The 20,344-nt window shown below is 40.9% G+C and overlaps 1 protein-coding gene across 2 annotated transcripts; it reads left to right on the plus strand.

The window, feature by feature from the left end:
- The first annotated feature begins 349 nt into the window (after positions 1 to 349).
- Positions 350 to 20,322, plus strand: LOC127183354 (mitogen-activated protein kinase-binding protein 1-like). 2 transcript variants are annotated; one of them, XM_051139342.1, is made up of 29 exons: positions 350 to 526; positions 1,235 to 1,326; positions 1,736 to 1,798; positions 2,864 to 2,921; positions 3,000 to 3,170; positions 3,246 to 3,383; positions 3,696 to 3,878; positions 3,955 to 4,115; positions 5,352 to 5,541; positions 6,817 to 6,948; positions 7,026 to 7,210; positions 8,229 to 8,320; positions 8,406 to 8,531; positions 8,628 to 8,701; positions 8,990 to 9,111; positions 9,207 to 9,282; positions 10,011 to 10,122; positions 11,563 to 11,626; positions 11,702 to 11,812; positions 11,894 to 12,066; positions 12,939 to 12,973; positions 13,212 to 13,415; positions 13,606 to 13,855; positions 15,017 to 15,148; positions 15,245 to 15,308; positions 15,388 to 15,611; positions 17,412 to 17,954; positions 19,475 to 19,560; positions 19,750 to 20,322. In XM_051139342.1, the coding sequence occupies exons 1-29, from the start codon at positions 419 to 421 to the stop codon at positions 19,963 to 19,965; spliced, it is 4,185 nt and encodes a 1,394-aa protein (XP_050995299.1). In that variant the 5' UTR covers positions 350 to 418; the 3' UTR covers positions 19,966 to 20,322. The 2 variants fall into 2 exon arrangements, with proteins under 2 accessions (XP_050995299.1, XP_050995300.1); XM_051139343.1 differs by having other exon boundaries at positions 8,631 to 8,701.
- Positions 20,323 to 20,344: the final 22 nt, after the last annotated feature.

The following is a 20,344-nucleotide window of genomic DNA, read 5'->3' on the forward strand; positions in this document are numbered from 1 at the left end:
CCAAAACTCCGTGCTCAGACCCTTAAAAGTGTGAAATCGCTCCCTCTTCTTCTTGCTTTATTGGCGTTGTATCCTGTGTGCATATTATCCCGCTGTGCTGTTATGCAGTCAGGGTTTATTCTTATATCTGTTCTTATTTTCTTCTTCAATACACATTTGCATTCTTTCGTGTTCCTCTGCCTGAATCCATCAGAAGTCAGGTATTGGCTAGCGAAACTATCCTCTTTATCATACTCATGAATATGTAATCACAGCAACACGTCATGCGTCACAGAGGCCAATCAGGTCGCCGGACGCGCTGATTAGCGCCGCTGAGTTCTGTGGAAATTCAAACGCCGCTGAGCGCGACTCGCGTCACTACACTGTGGTGTTTCGCTGGAGTTCAGTGCTCGTGTGTGGATGCGGGACTCTGAGCGACATGGAGGCTTTTACCATCAAGAGTCGCATTAAGAATCTCCTGCGCTCGCCGTCCATCAAACTCAGAAAGACCCGCAGCGGCCGCATCAAAGACAGTTTGTCCAACAAGGTGAAGAAACTCTCTGTATTATTATTATTATAGCGCCACAATGTATCAAGACAGCCAGACATTTGTAACAAATATGTTTCTTCACTGTAACAAACATCGAGTGAAACATGAAGAAGCGCTGCTTGTTCTGAGGATTTCGCGTCCTTTGATCTGATTCTGATTGTGTGTTTAGTTTATTTCGCTGATTAGTTTGTATTTTGATCTTGTGTGAAGTTCTTCTAGACTGAAGATATCCGGGTTGTGTTGATCCGCTCTTCATTTGCGCACAGATGATGTTGTCACTGACTCTACATCACTGTGTTAAAATCAGGAGAGTCAATGATATCGACAGAACAAACACCTCAAACACATCAGCACATTCCCATGATGCTCCTCTGTTGACTTTGAGCTCCTGAATCAGTGTGGAAGGTCTTTAGTTCTGAGAAACAAAATGATAATGTCATTAATCATCAGTAAAATAAATTAACTTGCTCTCTTCAGATTCGTCGTAACCCTTTGTAAATACTGTTTGCCAAATGAAAATTGCTTTTTATTGTCATTTACACACACACACACATATATATATAATATTATTTATTCCATTTTTTTATTCCATTTTTGTTTTGATTCAGATTGACCCATAAATGTTTTGTTGTAACACACTGATATGGATTTTAATCACTGTGTTTGTGGATTAAATGATAGTCGATGTTCTTCCTGTCGTCTCAGGTGACTCTAGAGAAAGTTTTGGGTATCACAACTGCAGGAAACAGCGGTTTAACATGTGATCCGTGTTCAGGAACTGTGGCCTATCCGGCCGGGTAAGTTCATAACATGCTAACAGATCATATATGATGTTAATGGATGCATATTGACCTTCATCTTGTTTAATCTGACATGAGTGAAGTCGAGATGTTGAGGATGATGTGCCTAGTAAGTGCCTTTAAGTCATGACTACTTCTCAACAATCACTTTTTTTTTGGAAAGGCATAAAATGTTAAATTAATAAATGCGTCAAATTGAATATGGCATCTTCTAAATGAGAATATGTTGCCAGTGTTTTCTACAGTAGGTTTGTTGTTAAGTGTGAGTGGAGCAGATCTCAGTCCTCATGGCTCATTTCCCAAGAGTATTACAGAGATTAACCAGCTTTTAATGAAACTACAAAGATTAGTTGAAGATTTAGGCCTATTATTGGACTCATGCAGTGCTTGTTTCTGTTTCATTCAGGTGTGTCGTTGTGTTACTGAACCCGGCCACGAACACCCAACAGCATCTCATCAACTCGTCCAGGTGAAGAGCTACAATATCACACGACATTCACTAAACATCAGCAAATACTGTAGTGATTGTGTAGAGTGTCGTCCAGATATTAAAAGAATAGTCCAGCCAAAACTGGGAGATGAACAATGTGTCATTGCATCACTGTCTCACCAATGGATCCTTTGCAGTGAATGGGTGCCGTCAGAATGAGAGTCCAGACAGTTGATAAAAACATTGCAATAATCCACAAGTAATCCACACCACAAATTCATCATTAAGACGAAGCTCTGCTGAACACCAGATTCTAGTCCCTATTTGAGTTTTGATCATTTTTGGAGAAATCTGTTTGTCAAGAGAAGTGCTTTCTCAATGTCATCTTAATGACAGGTCAATATATTGTGGGCCAGATGAGAACATTCATCTGAATCATCTGATCCAGCAGAGGGCAGTGAGGAGCTCACAGTCTGACAGATGATCATTATAAATCACAGAACTATAAACTCACCATATGAATCTGATTTGTTTTAATTCAGCACCAAAAATGACTAAGAAACAAATCAATCATCAAGACGTTTTTAACTAAAATATGAGTCCGTAATCCATAATAACACTTCCTCCAGTGAAAAAGTGGTCTGGTCTGAATCAGGAGAGAAATCTGCACAGATCAAGCAGCGTTTACAAACCAAAACAGCTCTAAACAAATATGTGGCTGGATTTTGATGTGAGAGACAACAGGAGATGGACTTTTACACTAGAGGAAGTGTAATTATGGATTATGGACTCAATGTATTTGAGTTAAAAACGTCTTAATGATGGATTTGTTTCAGCTTTTGTCTTGTCAAGATGTGAACTGATGGACTGGAGTGGTGTGGATTACTTGTGGATTATTGTGATGTTTTTATCAGCTGTTTGGACTCTCATTCTGACGGCACCCATTCACATCCATTGGTGAGACCGTGATGGAATGACACATTTCTACAAATCTGATGAACAAACAATCTCATGCTAATTTTAGATGATCTGAGGGTGAGCACATGTTCATGTTTAGGTGAATTATTTTAACGTGTGTGTTGTGAATCTTCTCTGGTTCCTCAGGAAGGCCATCAGCACGTTGTCGTTCTCGTCAGACGGCCGGTATCTCGTCACTGGAGAGGTCAGCAGTCAGTCGCACAGGTGTGTAGTTGTGGTCAGTGGTTGTGTGGCTGGTTAACGGTGGGTGTGTGTTGTTCAGAGCGGTCATCTGGCGGCGGTGCGCGTGTGGGACGTGAGCGATGGCTCGCTGGTCTCTGAGCTGCAGGAGCACAAGTACGGCGTGTCCTGCGTGGCGTTTTCCCCCAACGGCAAATACATCGTGAGCGTGGGATCGCAGCACGACATGAGCGTCAACCTGTGGGCCTGGAAGGTACCGTAATTACCCATCATGCCCTGCAGCACGTCACTGCGTCGTCACACGTGTTCACTCCTGTCATTCCTGCAGAAGAACGCTCTGATAGCGGCCAATAAGGTGTCCAGTAAGGTGACGGCCGTGTCTTTCTCAGAGGACGGCGCTCATTTCGTCACGGCGGGAAACAGACACGTCCGCTTCTGGTATCTGGAACCGTCCCACGCCAATCAGGTAAAACCACTTCTTGTTGTTCTCCGAACCTCTGATCAGTGACTGTGAGCTTTTGTTTTGTGTTTATTGGTCATTCTGATCGTCCACCTCTGGAGCTTCTTTATAGTGGGGAAAAAAGTTTTTTTAGTTGATTAAAATGTTCTTCACACTTTTAAGAGCTGATCGCTGAAGATGGTTCTTCTGTAGCATCACTACAGAAAGCAGCCTTATGGAAGCTACATTTTTATAAGTGTAGTAGTTAAAAAGTTCAGATAGAGATGCTTTAATTCAGTGCTGGAGTGATTGATTGAACATTCCCACGATGCCGTGCAGCACGCGTGTCCCGTGCCGCTGATGGGCCGCTCGGGGCTCCTCGGGGAGCTGCAGAATAACTTCTTCTGTGACGTGGCGTGTGGACGAGGACTGAAGTCCGACAGCACCTTCTGCATCACGTCGTCGGGTCTGCTGTGTGAGTTCAACGGCCGGAGGATTCTGGACCGCTGGGTTCGTCTGCAGGTCAGTCGCACACATGACATCACTGATCGCCGCTATCTGTGACGCACGTGTTCCTCATGCGCGTTTGTGACCGTAGACGAGTTCGGCGCGCTCTCTGGCGGTGACGGAGGATCTGATCTTCTGCGCGTGTGCGAACGGGACAGTACGCGTGTTCAGATCGTCAGACCTGCGCTTCATCTGCACTCTGCCCCGTCCACATCATCTGGGCATCGACGTTTCCACCGTCACACAAGCCAGGTGAGAGAATAAGAATACATTCCACACAGACCCTACAGACACATCCAGAGTTCACCCCAAAAACACTCCAATAACCAGAACGAAGCTTGTTTTTGGACCATTAAGAGTTTTAATCGGAATTACTGGAATTAATTTATTTCATGTTTTTAGTGGTTGCAGATTTAAAATAAAATTGTTGTGTGTGTGTGTGTGTGTGTGTGTGTGTGTGTGTGTGGCACTCAAAAGTTCAGGATCAGTAAGATTTTTAATGATTTTTAAAGATGTTTCTTATGCTCATCAGGGCTGTGTTCATTTGATCAAAAATACAGAAAAAAAATGTAATAATGTGAAATATTGTTACGATGTAAAACAATGATTTTCTATATTAATATACATTAAAATTTAATTTATGTCTATATTTAAAGTTGAATTTTCAGCATCATTACTCCAGTCTTAAGTGTCACATGATCCTTCAGAAATCACTAATATACTGATTTATTATTAGAATTATCAGTGTTGAAAACAGTTGTGCTGCTTAAAAAGAACAGCATTTATTTAAAATAGAAAGTTTCCACCAATATACCCTACTGTTTAAAAGTTTGGGGTCAGTACATTTTTATTCTTTCTTTTTTTAATAAAAAGTGGTAGCAGAGATTTACATTGTTAGAAACGATTTATATTTTGAATAAATGCTGTTCTTTTTAATTTGTTATTCATCAAAGAATCCTGAAAAAAAGGTTCCAAAACAATATTTGTCAGCACAACTGTTTCCAACATTGATAGTTCTAATAATAAATCAGTATATCAGAATGATTTCTGAAGGATCATGGGACACTGAAGACTGGAGTAATGATGCTGAAAACTCAGCTTTGCATCACAGGAATAAATTAGATTAAAATAAAAACTATTATTTTATATTGTAATAACATTTTACAATATTACTGTTTTTTTTTTCTGTATTTTTAATCAAATAAATGCAGCCTTGATGAGCATAAGAGACTCTTTAAAAAACATTATAATATAATATAATGTATGTGTATGTATATAAGTAAATAAGAAAATGAATCAGAATTCAGTTCTTTGTGTCTTGTGTGCTTTAGTGGATCTGTCTCACACCGGACGGGTTTATGGGTTTAGTGTTTGATCAGATCTGGTTGTGTAACGTTTATTCCTGCCAGATCTGCAGCATTAGAGCTCTGTTAGCGCATTACAGTCTGTAATTAGCAGCGTCTCACTCGTCTCTTCTCTGTTCTTCAGTCATCTGTTCACCAGAACGCCGGACGGCCGTTACCCAGACTCAGTGGCGGTGACCTTTGACCCCGTGAACCGCTGGCTGTCCTGTGTGTATAATGACCACAGTTTATACGTGTGGGACACGCGAGACCTGCGGAAAGTGGGCAAAGTTCACTCGGCACTTTATCACTCAGCCTGCGTTTGGGATCTACAGGTGAACATCCGCTCACATACACGTATGCATCCATTATTAAAGGGGTCATCGGATGCCCATTTTCCACAAGTTGATATGATTCTTTAGGGTCTTAATGAAAATCTATAATATACTTTGGTTAAAATTCTCAATGGTTGTATAAAACAACACCCTTTTTACCTTGTCAAAATAAGCTTTGCAAAAATCATCTCATTCTAAGGGGTTGTTTCTTTAAATGCAAATGAGCTCTGCTCGCCCCGCCCCTCTCTTCTCTCTGTGGAGTGACGAGCCTGTTTACTTTAGCCGCGTTTAGCCGCTAAACTTTTTAGAGCACGTTATAAGGAAAGACGATCGCAAAGATTCATAAAAAAAAAAAACCCTTATACTCACTTCTGCTGTAAGTGAAGCTGAATCATGAATGATTCGTGCGAACACAGACGCATTAATGTAGAGAGGTCGGACTGTTACAGCTGATCTGAGGTAAAACGCTCATGTCAATCAACTATTGTGGGAGTGGCCTCTGTCATGTGACGCCACAACGACAGGCATCTGAGAACGGCTCGATTTGAAAAAGGGAATATTATTTTTACAGATTAATTAAAAACCACTGCATGGATTTTTATCATTATAGTGTAGATTTGTACATACATTGACAACACACATTAATGTTCAAACAACACGAAAAAGTGAACTTAGCATCCGATGACCCCTTTAATATTTATATTATAGGTGTTTCTATAGAGCCTAAATGTGACGACAACACTTTTCAACAGCCTTTAGTGCATGCCATAAACACTACTTGAACTTAAAAAACGCGTTCATTCATCAAGTCTATATTAAATTAATCAAAAGTAACAATAGACATTTCATAATTTTACAAAATGTTTCTATTTCAAATAGATTCTTTTCTTTCTATTCATCTGTGAATCCTGAAAAATAAGATGTATGATTTACACAAAAATATTGTGCAGCACAACTGTTTTCAACATTGATAATCATAAACGTTTGTTGAGCAGCAAATCAGCATATTAGAATGATTTCTGAAGGATCATGTGACACTGAAGACTGGAGTAATGATGCTGAAAATTCAGCTGCACATCACAGAAATAAATTACAGTTTAACAGATATTCACATGGAAAACCGCTATTTTACATTACAATAATATTTCAGAGTTTTTACTGTATTTATGATCTAATAAATGCAGCTTTGGTGAGCAGAAGAGACTTCTTTCAAAAACAATCAAATTAATATTTCCTACATGATCTGTGTGTTCTGCTCTCCAAACTCCGTTCCAGATGTTTCCCAGTGACAGCGACGGCTCACAGACGGCGTTCGGCTCCTCTGATTCGTTCCTCACGTGTTCGTCTGACAGCACCGTGCGTATCTGGAGTTCAGACGGCGTTCGCTGCGGTAACGTGTTGAGCAACGTAAGTCCGGCCTCTGAACGCCGAGTGTCGTGATGTCGGTCGATGACGAGTGATGAAGTGACTGTAAACTCTCTTAGGATCTTCATCACATCTTCTACATGGACGACAGCACCGCCGCCCTGCTGGACGTGGAGGGAACCGCCATCGGTGGCTCAGAGAAAGTGGAGGGATCGAGCGCCGACAGCAGGAGCGGCATCAGAACCATCTGCATCAGTCCGGACGGGAGACACCTGGCGTCCGGAGATAGGAACGGCACACTCAGGTACAAATATTGAGAGTGAGTCCAACTGTCTTGATAATGTCAAAATAATGTCTTTAGTGCCTATATATGTGGGTCATAGACATTAAGATGTCCACATCAAAAGAAATGTACAAAAGTCCATACAAAGGTTTATGTCCATAGAAAGCACTTTAAATGTAAGTAACGTGTCTACTTTTAAGGTTTCAGATAAGTTTTTGGAGAGTAAAATGTCAAAACACAATATTTATGTAAAAATTCAAACATGGTTATTCCGACTTGTACATTAAAATATATGAAAGAATAAGGGAGCATATTACATTTTATTGTGTTTTAAATGAGTAAAAAATTCTTACTCACAAATAGGCAAAACCTAGGATAGTGGCACATTTTAAAATTGTAGAATTACAACTAATTAATATTTGAGATGAAAGTAATTAATCTTTTAATATGTCATAAATTGATTTGTGTTGTAAATATGCCTGACAAGATTGTTACAGTGAATGATGTTTTAGTGGGTGTCTTCTGTAAATTAGGGAAAAAGTTATTATATTTATTTTTTTGCTCAGAAAAACAAAAATGCAATTAAATTAAAAAGAAAACTTGGAAACTTGGAAAAACAACAACAATTTAAAGCAGTATTACACTTATTGTTTTTATGCTTAAACCCTTTTTCATCTTTGACCCATATTTATTTATTTATTTATTTGTAAATAAATATATTTATTTATTACTTATTTGTTTTAAATCTACAATACACACACGTTTCATTATTTTATTATTATTATTATTATTATTATTTTTACGTTTTATAATTTTTTTCATAGTTTTTATATATTTTACTTTTGTTTAATTTATCGATTTCTTTTGTATTTGTTTTTTATTTTAATAATTTGAGTTATGATTATATCTTTTTTTTTTTAATTACCTTTTGTTTTAATTTAAATAAATTTAATTAACATTTTTTTATGTTTTTATTCTGTTGATATGACTAAGTGCTTTAGTGTTTGAGAGATTTCTGATGATGATGATCATCATTCAGGATTCATGATCTGACGTGTATGAAGGAGCTGGTGAAGGCTGAAGTCCATGACTCTGAGATCGTGTGTCTGGAATACTCCAAACCTCCTTCAGGTGTGTGTTTGTTCAGATCAGAGTGTTTCTCTGCAGACGTGAGGGTTAGTGTGTGTGTGTGAGACTGTGAATGTGTGTTTGACAGGCGTGAATCTGCTGGCCACCGCGAGTCGAGATCGACTGATCCACGTGTTGGACGCTGAGGAAGACTACGCTCTGCTGCAGACGCTGGACGAGCACTCGTCCTCCATCACGTCCGTCCGCTTCGCTGGTGAGAGCTCGTCATCCCTTATTATTATTATAACGTTACACTACACAAACGTGCGGTGGGTGTGATCTTGTGACTGTCCTTTATGTTTGGATCCAGCAGCCGGTGATGGGAAGCTGCGGATCATCAGCTGTGGAGCGGATAAGAGCGTTTACGTCCGCACCGCGCACAGGGTGAGTCCAGAGAAACAACACCACAACCTGTGATCAAATCCAGAGTTTTTCTGATAAATATGTGTTCGGTCTGTTCAGATCTACCAACCTGAAACACTCCTGAATGATGAACTGAGTCTGTTCTGTTTTTAATTTCACACAAGATAAAACACATCTTCTGTAACGCAGCACAAGTTAATATTCTTGTTTGTGTAAGATATGATTCCATATGAGATCTACTAATATTTAAACAGCTCAACTATCTGTTTGAGGGTTTTTAGTTAATGATACTAACACTGGTTTGTTTAGACGGTCAGAGGAACTGAATTCAAGCGCACTCATCATGTGGTTCGTAAAGCGACTCCTAATGACATGGACGTGGATCCCACATGCAAATACGCGGCCGTGGGCTGTCAGGACCGCAGCATCCGGTGAGGAGATACGGATGTTGATTTGAGAGTATGATGGAATGATCTGAGGTGATGTGATGGTCTGATGATGTTTTTGTGTGTCTGTGCTTCTCCAGAGTGATCAACATCAGCAGCGGCAAACACAAGAGATCCTTCAGCGGCTCTCAGACTGAAGACGGCAGTTTGCTGAAGGTCAGATCACTGATACACCGGTCAACTCACTAGTGCTGGTCAACTAGTGCTCACGCTGATTCAGACAAACGCCCAACACCTGTAGAAGCCGTTCACACCAAGAACAATAACTATAACTATATTAGCGTCCACACATCAGTCTCAGATTGGCTGTCAGTGTGTTTCATTCATCAACTGGAATATTACATCATTCTGAAAGAGATTCCAGTGATGTTCTCTTAGAGTTACTATTAAAACTGAGATTATAGTTGTCATCAGAATTATTATTTTTGATGTGAACAGCCCCTTGAAAGAGTAAATTCGCGGAGTAAATTTTCAACCAGCAGTTTTGTTATAACGTTGGTAGCATCAGGGTTAATATCAGTAACTAAAACTATAAATAAACATGTTCACTACTTGAAATAAAATGAACATTAACTACAATAATAATTTTAATAATAACTAAAAGCTTCAGTTACTAGTTGCCAAGGCAACATTTCTCATTTTCTTTCAAGTTTCAAAAATGTGTTCTTTTATTTCAGCTTTAGCTATAAAGTTAAGCTAAGTGAAAATGAGAAATGTCGCTTTGTTTTTTCAGTTAATATTTAGTAATATTTAGTTGGGTAGTAACATATTTAGTAAAAGGGAACATCACAGCCGTTTTTCTTTTCTTTTTCTTTATTTCAGCACTGATTTCAATTTTTTCAGCTGTTGTTCTGTCAGTGAAGTGTAGTTTGTGGTCTCTGTAGGTTCAGATTGATCCGTCGGGTCTGTTTGTGGCCTCCAGCTGCTCTGATAAGAACATCAGTCTGATTGACTTCCAGACCGGAGAGAGTCTGGCCTCCGTGTTCGGACACTCAGGTAACACACGACTCACTGAGTCAATCTTCAGTGTGTGATGATGGTGGTGAATGTGATGATGGTGATTGTGACTGATGAAGGTGTGATTGTGACTGTTATGATGGTAAATGTGACTGGTGATTGTGGTGATTGTGACTGGTGTTGTGATTGTGACTGTTATGGTGATGTGATTGTGACTGTTATGGTGATGTAACTGACTGGTGATGATTGTTATTGTGACTGGTGATGTGATTGTGATTGATTGACATTGATGGTGATTGTGACTGGTGTTGTGATTGTGACTGTTATGGTGATGTGATTGTGACTGTTAAGGTGATGTAACTGACTGGTGATGATTGTTATTGTGACTGGTGATGTGATTGTGACTGATGGTGATTGACTGTTATGGTGATGTGATTGTGACTGGTGTTGTGATTGTGACTGACGGTGATTGACTGTGGTGCTGGTGATTGTAACTGTGATGGTGGTGATTGTGACTGCGGTGATGTGATTGTGACTAGTGGTGATTGTGATTGTGGTGATTTGGACTCTGATGATTGTGACTGTGGTGATGGTGATTGTGACTGATGATGGTGATTGTGACTGTTATGGTGATGTAACTGACTGGTGATGATTGTTATTGTGACTGGTGATGTGATTGTGACTGGTGATTGACTGTTATGGTGATGTGATTGTGACTGTTATGGTGATGTTGATTGTGACTGGTGTTGTGATTGTAACTGTGATGGTGGTGATTGTGACTGCGGTGATGTGATTGTGACTAGTGGTGATTGACTTATGGTGATGTGATTGTGACTGTTATGGTGATGTTGATTGTGACTGATGATGGTGATTGTGACTGTTATGGTGATGTAACTGACTGGTGATGATTGTTATTGTGACTGGTGATGTGATTGTGACTGATGGTGATTGACTTATGGTGATGTGATTGTGACTGTTATGGTGATGTTGATTGTGACTGGTGTTGTGATTGTAACTGTGATGGTGGTGATTGTGACTGCGGTGATGTGATTGTGACTAGTGGTGATTGTGATTGTGGTGATTTGGACTCTGATGATTGTGACTGTTATGGTTATTGTGACTGTTATAGTGGGGTGATTGTGATAATGGTGATTGTGACTGATAATTGTGGTGATCCGTCAAAAATAGACAAGGCACTTAACTTTAACGATGCCGTGCAGAAAGCAGCTGCTGGGGTGCGTCGGAAATTTCCACAACGTGACTGTTATAAACACAAGCATTGACTAGAGTGGATATGGTTGGTGTTTTAGGGGGGAAGCGTGCAATCTGTGACTGGTGATGTGATTGTGACTTGTGGTGATTGTAACTGAGGATTTTGATGATTGTGGTGATGGTGATTGTGACTGTGATGGTGATTCTGACTGTGGTGATGTAATTAACTGATGACGGTGATTGTGACTGTGTTGTTGCTGTTGGCAGAGATCATCACGGCTCTGAGGTTCAGCAGTGACTGCAGGCGTCTGCTCTCGTCTTCAGCTGACAGGTTTGACTCCAGCTGTTCTTCTGTTCAGCTCCCGTAATGCTGTGAATCTCACTGACTGCTTCTGTTGTGTTTTAGCTGTATCTTTGTGTGGCGTCTTGCTCCTGAACTCACCATCAACATGAGAGAGAGACTGTCTGCAATCAGACGCCGTCACAGCACATCGAGCAGCAGGAACAATCCATTCAGGTACAGCAGAGTTTGACATCCACATCACTGACTGATTAAAGCCTGTGTTCATTCGTTTGACATAAGTGAGTTTGCTTTCAGAAAATCCTCTGTGACTGGATTCACGCTACACAGATCCACGTCCATCATGACTTGCTCATCTGAGAGCGACCGAGAGGAAGAGGAAGATGATGAAGACATGAAGACACCTGAACAGACAGAGGGACAGCAGGACTTTAGCCAGAGGACAGAGGACAGCGTTGATGAGCAGACAGGTCAGAACATGCACACCTTTACTCTGAATGAAAACCGCTACTGTTTTATATACAGCTACTTATAAATACTATAACCTAATAGTAACATAAAACTTACAGTTAAAAATACTATTTTTACCAATGAGGATGCCCATAAAAGCAGGTCTAGGAAGATTTATCTCACTTCTGGATACAAATTTGCCCCAAAATATGGTTCAGTAGTTACAAACCAGGATTATTATATTAAACTCAAACTAAACCATTAAAAATATTACTTGAAATAAAATAAACATTAACTGAAAAAAAAAAATAAAGCTTAAGCTTATTTTTTCCCATTTCTATTTAGTTTAACTTGATGTAAAATATCTAAAACTGAAATTAAAGTTAATAAAAAAAATATATAGACATTAAAAAAGTAATAAAAATGGACAAAAACACAACAAAATTATTACAACTTATGAAAATGAAAGCATAATTCAAAATTTTGATGATAAACTATATACATTTTGGCCTTTTTCAGTTATATTAAACTGCCTAAGAAAACTAAAATATGCACAACTTAAGCTTATTTTATTTCAGCTATTTGCCAAGGCATTATTTCTCATTTTCATTTAGTGTAACTTGAATAACTAAAATTAAACTAAAATAACCAAATCTGAAATAGGCGTTAAGACTGTATATACACAAAAAAAGCTAATAAAAATGACAAAAACATCACAAAATTATTGAAGCTGCAACAGTAATGAAAACAGAATATAACTATAAATATTTAATCTATAATATTGTCCCAGTTATAAAATAACACTGACTCACACACGTGTGTGTAACATCGCTTACAGATGTTAATGTGGTGTGGAATAACGTGTCTGATTCTGTCATCTTCTCTTATAAAGGTGCATCTGATGAAGCGCACTGGAATCCAGTGAAGGTCTGTTTCTCACACTGGAGTCTGTCTTGAGCAGTTTGCAGTAAAGCTGCAAGATGTGAAATGTGTTTTCATGAATGATTTAGAACTTGAGAAATGAAGCCTGGTTTAAGCACAAAACTGGACATCCAGATGCTTCAGAGTCCAACGTGGAATTCACGCAGCGTTTACCAAAGTGGGCTTCATAATCACCATAATTCAGAAGAATGTGAAATGAAGTATGTGTCTGACGTGTCTGCAGGATCCGTCTGCGGACTCGAGCGCGTCTGCGGTGGCGTCCCGTCCGCGCAGGCGCTGGTCCTGTCGTGTGGGGTCGCTGGAGCTCATGGTGAAGTCCATGCTGGAGCTGCGGCAGCTCGATTCTCTTTCTGAAGCTCCGGTCCGGAACAGAAGCTGCGCCGATCGGCTGCGGGACGAGGATCGATGCAGCACCTCCAGCCTGCAGGTCACAACTCATTGAGCACATTCAAGCATTTGAACTGCACTTAAGATAATTAATCAAATCTTTAATTAGATCATTATTAAATGGTGACTCTGTAATAAAACTTGTTTTCATGACAGATTTATTCCAACACAATAATTATCGAAGAACAAGTTCTGCAGGCTTCATTCATGTGTTTCTCCGTGTCGTTCAGGATTGGAGTCTCCGGCGTCCTCGTGACTCGGCCTGGCTGGTTCCCGCCGGCGCTCCCGAACCCGAGGGTGTGGTTCTGTACCCGGATCAGTGTCCCAGCACCAACAGCCTGTCCGGACCGTCCTACCAAATACAGGCTCCGTCTGAGACCATCGAACACGAGGAGAGAGCAGAGGAATCCCAGAGTCCCGTCAGCGGAGCCTCGATGGGTTACGGCAGCGGAGGATCCAGTCCAGACCACAGACGCCACGGTAAAACCTGGAGCTTTAACTCTACAAACTCCAAACTCAACCCAGATCTGCAGACTGATCTGACCGAGCGTGCTGTGTCTTTTCTAACTGATCGGACTTACGGTTTTCCTAAAAATAACAAATAAATCTGGGAAAAATCCCATAGACTTAAATGTTCAAATGAGCCAAGACTGTTAAAACTCCCACTGTCAGAACTCCCAGAATCCCTTGAGACTCAATCAAGCTTCCCTTCCATGTACTGTATTTCCAATCCATTTAAACTCATTCAAACTAACTTTCAAAGAAACATGCTAGCAGCATGCTAATCGTGCTACAATCATGTTAGCAATATGCTAGTAACTTGCTAATCATGCTAGAATCATTGTAACAACAGGCTAGTAACATGCTAAACATGTTAGCAACATGTTAGTAACATGCTAATCATGCTAGAAACATGCTAGTAGCTTGTTAACATGTTAAACATGCTAGCAACATGCTAACCATGATAAAATAATGCTAGTAACATGCTAATCATGTTAGAATCATGCTAACAACATGTTAGTAACCTGCTAATCATGTTAACAACATGCTAGTAACATCCCTGATAGCACAGGTACATCTTGGAGATGTCTATTTGACGTCTGCATTTACATCTGCGAGACGTATTTTCTGGAGTGTTTGCTCATCTGCGATACGTCTGTAGGACGTTTCCTATCAGATGTCAAATAGACATCTATTAGACGTCTTTAAGATGTTTATGATTTAGAATGTATGTAAAACTGACATCTTACAGACGTCTGCCAGATGTTTGTACACAGCAGATGTGTTCCAGATCAAGTGATCTTCAACAGACATCTTGCAGACGTACGTCTTCTATCTGGGATGGTAATCATGCTAGAAACCTGCTAGCAACATACTAGTAACTTGCTAATCATTAAAGCAACATGTTTGTTACATGTTAATTATGTTAGTAACATGCTGTCTGTCTGTCTGTCTAGTTATATATCTATCTTTTTAATATTTAAAACTACTTCAAACTGAAAACATTCAAACTTCTAGCTTTTAAAAATTTTTAAACTTCCTATTTTAGCTTTCTCAACCCAACTTTTTAAAATCTAGTTTAAGTATTGGTACATGATTGTTCCTGTGCTGTTGTTGTGAAGTGTTATTGATTCCTGTCAGATGTGGAGCCGCTGAGCTCTGACGATGAATCTTGTGACGGAAACTCACGGCCGATCTGTGATTCTGAGGGTGCTCCGCATGAAGACGTCTGGAAGAGAAGCTCTGAGACGCTGACGGACGGCAGTGATGCAGGTAAACTCTGTCTAGTTTTTGTTCCTCTTTTGTAAGTCGCTTTGGATAAAAACATCTGCTGAATGTATGAATGTAATGTTTTTGATTTGTTCTCAGGGTCTCAAATGAGAGCAGAAGGAAGCGTTTCTGCATGTTTGCACAGCCAGAAGTGCTCTAGCAGGTATTCTCATGATGATGATGATGATGGTGAGTAAGATCTGCATGTACTGATGCAGTAACATGATCTTCTCCACATGCAGGACGGACTCTGTGTTTCCTCATCAGTCCGTCAGATCCAGCGCGGTGAAGCCGACGGTCGGTGGCGTCGGGCCCCTGATGGAGGACGCAGGAGAGCCCGAACTTCACGCGCAGCGTCGCGTCCCACAGAGGAGCCACCCGTACCTGATTCGTGCCTCCTGTCCCGTCAGCGGAACTGCAGCTGGACTCCAGAAATCTGCTTCAGCACACAGTCTGAGCACCGACCGTGAGTATCTGGAGAACACGTGATCTCGTGTGCATACTGTCATTTTTTTTATTTATTAATTTTTTAGGCACTGTGCATCACACTCAAGGACCCCTTAAAATCAAACAATCATCATTTAAACAACAATAATCATTATTACAGACTTGATACAAACATACAAGCAATCTCACAAAAGCCCGTCTAAAAAGATGGGTCAGTGGCAGATGACGCGACTAAAGGACGAGAGAAAAGGTGTGAGTGCAGAAGATGATCTTAGAGCACAAGTGTTAGTGTAGATATGAAGAAGGTCAGATAAGTATGAAGGAACAAGATTATGAAGTGCCTTGTAAGTACGGAGAAGGATTTTAAAATCAGTACAGTATTTAACCTTAACCCAGGTTTGATCTGTGCATCACTAATTGAAGCACTAAATAAAGGCCTCAGATTGGAAGTACAATCTGGGCTTACGATCCTGTCTTTCATAGAGGCTGAGGTCAGGGATCTTGGGCTTAAAAGGCTAGTGACCACTGCTTTAATGTGTGTTTTCTATTGGAATTGCTTAGATTGTTCTTCATCTTCTCAAAAATGAATCACATTTTTGAAGGCCTCAACATGCTCGCAAACTCATGAAAGTTTGCACGCGCCAGAAGTGGTGAAAAGGTACATTTGATATGGGTTTTCAGAAGTGGGTGTGTCAAAATGGCTCGAAAGCCACCTATAAAATGTTTCACATACATGTACGAAATTCAGTACGCACATGTAACACACCAATACCTACAAAAAAATCCCCACGTATGAAGTCCGAAACCAAGCAGGAAGTCTGTTATTTTGAATTTTCTCTGCAAGATTTGTGATGTTTTTCCGACATTATATTTAAAGAAACTCCAAGAAGTTTATTCAGATCAACACCAAATTTGGTCAGTCTAATCTAAAGCCCTTTGCAGTGTTGGAAGATCTTGAGTGTTCGTTGAAGGGCGTGTCCTTGGCGGCCTGACAAACTTCAATGTTTTACCATGAAAAAGGAAGTTCCTTCATGTTTCATAAGAGTCCAGTCCTGAACACATGCCCATATTCAGTTATAGTCATAGCGCCACCTGCTGGCAACCGGAAGTTGCATGTTTTACACTCTAAAAAACTCCTCATAGAGATTTAATGACATCAATTATATTCGGTCAGTCTAATCGAAAGGTCTTTGCAATGTTAAATTCCAAAGATCTTGAGTGTTCGTTGAAGGGCGTGTCCGTGGCGGCCTGACAAGTTTGATATTTTGCAGTAGGAATAGAAGGTGTTGTAACTCAGCCATACAATGTCTGATCTGCCCCTTCACACGTTTGATAAGAATCCAAGCCTGAATCTTACACAAATATTCTGATATAATCATAGCGCCACCTGCTGGCAAAAAGAAATGCCTTGTTTTACACTAACTTAAACATACAATGTCTGATCTGCACTAAACTTCACATGTTTGGTAAGAGTCCTGACCTGAAGACACCAAAAGGCCAATATTTAGTTAAAATAATAGCGCCACCTGTTGGCAACAGGATACATCATGCTTTGCACTAACTCAAACATACCATGTTCAATCAGCACCAAACTTTATATGTTTGATAAAAGTGCTGGCCTGAACACATCTACATGCCAATTGTAGACATAGCGCCACCACCTGGTAGCAGCGAGTTTGGCACATCTAAATGACTTTGACATATTTCTTCTGTATTTACCACTTGAAATGCATATTGCCCACCGGGTGGTGGTGAGCCCGGGTGCGAGGGCCCTTTCAGTGCTGCTTGGAGCTTTAATTTGTATAATTTTTCCCAACAGGAAGGTCCCTGACTCCATCCCATCTGCGGCGAGAGAGGCGTCCCTTCCTGCCTAAGCTCAGTCTGGAGATGGATGCTCGTCACCCGTCCGTCACGGCGCCGTCCTCCCCTCAGCCGTGGGACAGTCCGACCCAGAGCCGCGTCCTCCGCTCCTCGCACTCCTACATGAGCCCCACCGCCAGCTCCATGGCCAAAATCTGCCGCTCGGCGTCCATCGGTGACGGTCTGCATCTGGGCGGCGGCTCCTGCGAGAGTCTGTCGATCCCCGCTCCCTCCAGCCCGTCCTGCGAGAAGAGCGCCTCCTTCCTCACAAACGCTCATAAAGCGCTGCCCTCCAAAGCCATCAGACCTCGTGTGTGCCAGCGCCTGAGCGGATCGTTCGCCGAGTGCCCGAGCAGATCGGCTTCATCTCAGAACCTTCACGCTGACCCGAGCACATCTTCGTCCTCCAGCACAGATCTGCAGCAGACGGCGTCCCACGCGGAGCGTCCTCGAGCGGCGGTGAAGGCTTTCTCTGTGGCGTCTGATGCTCGTGATGATCAAGGTTTGCAGCGCCGTCGCTCTTCCTCCGTCATCCTGGCGTCTTTGCCGCTGCTTCTTTCTCTTCCGCACTTGTCTGGCCTCCTTCCTCTCTGTTTCTCTCCCTTCTTCTCGCTGTCCTCCAGCCGCCCAGGCGTTTCAGGTGAGATCACACGGTCTCTTATTCTCACAGTCATTCCTTATGTCTTATTTCTTATTTCTGAAGGAGTTTCTCCTGTTGGTTGATTTGATTCTTATATCTAGAAGGTTTAGTGGCTGAGGGGTTAATGGCACATTTGACACCGTTTTTTTTTTTTTTTTTTTTTTTTTTTGGCCAATGTAACCAAGCGCTTGATGTTTTTTCCTCCTTTGAAAGTCATCTTGGATCAGTATCCTGGATTTTTCTTTTGCTGCTGGAGGAAATAAGAATGCAAAACCAATTTTGTTGTAGTTTTATAGTTTATAGTTCACCACTATAGACGTATGATATAAACTATGATGATTTCAGCTTCTGAGAACCCAAGAAATGTGCAAAGGGTCTGATATATTCATGTTTTCGTGTCTCATGTGCATCGCATTAGCAGAATTTAGTGCCAAAAAAGGTCCATTGTCTCTTGTCAGTAGTGTAGGTGAATGAGGAGCACAGCTCACACAGACCACACTTTCTAACCAAACAGCTTTCTGTTGCTCAGCACAACAAATTCACATGACCAAACTCAACCCACTGCCCAATGTTGCCTCGTGAAATTCCCAATCACATGGAATCCTGGTGAAATCCAGAGAAAATTCAACGCACAACAGTAAATTGTGCAGGAATAGTTCACTCAGAGATGAAAATGTGCTCACCCTCAGATCATCCTAGATGTAGATGAGTTTGTTTGTTCATCAGATTTGTAGAAATGTCATTTCATCACTGTCTCACCAATGGATATCAATGGGTGCCGTCAGAATGAGAGTCCAAACAGCTGATAAAAACATCACAATAATTCACAAGTAATCCACACCACTCCAGTCCATCAGTTCACATCTTGAGAAGACAAATCCATACATTTTGAAACAAATCCTTCAAGACATTTTTAACTTAAATACATTGTCTCCATAATCCATAATAACACTTCCTCCAGTGAAAAAGTCCATCTCCTGTTGTCTCTCACATCAAAATCCAGCCACATATTTGTTTAGAGCAAAACTTGTAAACAGTGCTTGATCTGTGCAGATTTCTCTCCTGATTCAGACCAGACCACTTTTTCACTGGAGGAAGTGTTATTATGGATTATGGACTTGTACAAATTAGTTAAAAATGTCTTAATGATGGATTTGTTTCATCTTTTGTCTTCTCAAGATGTGAACTGATGGACTGGAGTGGTGTGGATTACTTGTGGATTATTGTGATGTTTTTATCAGCTGTTTGGACTCTCATTCTGACGGCACCCATTCACTGCGGAGGATCCATTAGTGAGCAGGTCTTCAGTGCGTCTGGTAATTGAGAGTCTAATGTATTGGTGTTTGATCTGATGATGATGATGATGATGATGATGATCACAGACGCGTCGGTCAGTCTGGAGGTCTGCAGACGGGCAGCAGCTGATCTGTGCAGCAGCGTGAGGACGGCGACGCGACTCTACAGGACGGTGAGTGACACCAAATTCACTTCAACACTAAATCTGTCACTTCTGCACAACAACAGACTATTCCTGTCATATGTTATTAATTATATAGCGTCTCTGAATATTAGTCTATGAATTAGTCTGTATAATGTCTACAAATGTATACATGCTGGTATCAGACGGACTGATTGACTGGTCTCGTGGTGTTTTCAGCTGATCTCCCATGATGCCGAGCGCAGTGCGGAGCAGCAGCAGATGTGTCAGCTGATGTCAGACGCGCTGCTGCACGTGCGATCGGAGCTGGACTCCGTGTCCGGATCATCTGGAGCCGTGAGGATGGAGGAGGGAAAGGAGACGCTCGCATTACTGGAGCAATACTCACAACTCCTGCTGCGGTCGGTGGAGAGGAGACTCCATCAGGACACGTAGAGCTACACAACCACAAGTGTGTGTGTGTGTGTGTGTGTGTGTTATGATTTTGCATTTTAGCCGTTTGGTTATGCATATATTTGCATACCTCATTTGAATATTTAAAGTGACGTCTTAAGACGCCTGTCTTTTACTCTTGTGGATGTTATTTTATTTCTTTTGTGTTATTTGTGTTTTAATTGTTTTTAATGTAATTAAATAATTTTATTGATGTTTTAATGCCAAATAAGCTAATAATGTGTCTGCAGTGTTATATGAAATTTTACGCTGATTCTTTGACTATGAACTTTAATGGTTTTATTTATTAGTGGTCAGTGATTGTCTGACCTGATTTCTTGCACAATAAATTGAAATATGATATATAAAGTAGATGGCATTG

The sequence above is a fragment of the Labeo rohita genome, chromosome 20, assembly GCF_022985175.1.
Source record: "Labeo rohita strain BAU-BD-2019 chromosome 20, IGBB_LRoh.1.0, whole genome shotgun sequence".
NCBI classification, from domain to species: Eukaryota; Metazoa; Chordata; class Actinopteri; order Cypriniformes; family Cyprinidae; genus Labeo; species Labeo rohita.

Coding starts and splice junctions, on each gene's coding strand:
- LOC127183354 (XM_051139342.1), top strand. CDS start 419: ATGGAGGCTTTTACCATCAAGAGTCGCATTAAGAATCTCCTGCGCTCG. Junction 3,171..3,245: donor TCAACCTGTGGGCCTGGAAG/GTACCGTAATTA, acceptor TCATTCCTGCAG/AAGAACGCTCTGATAGCGGC. Junction 7,211..8,228: donor GATAGGAACGGCACACTCAG/GTACAAATATTG, acceptor ATCATCATTCAG/GATTCATGATCTGACGTGTA.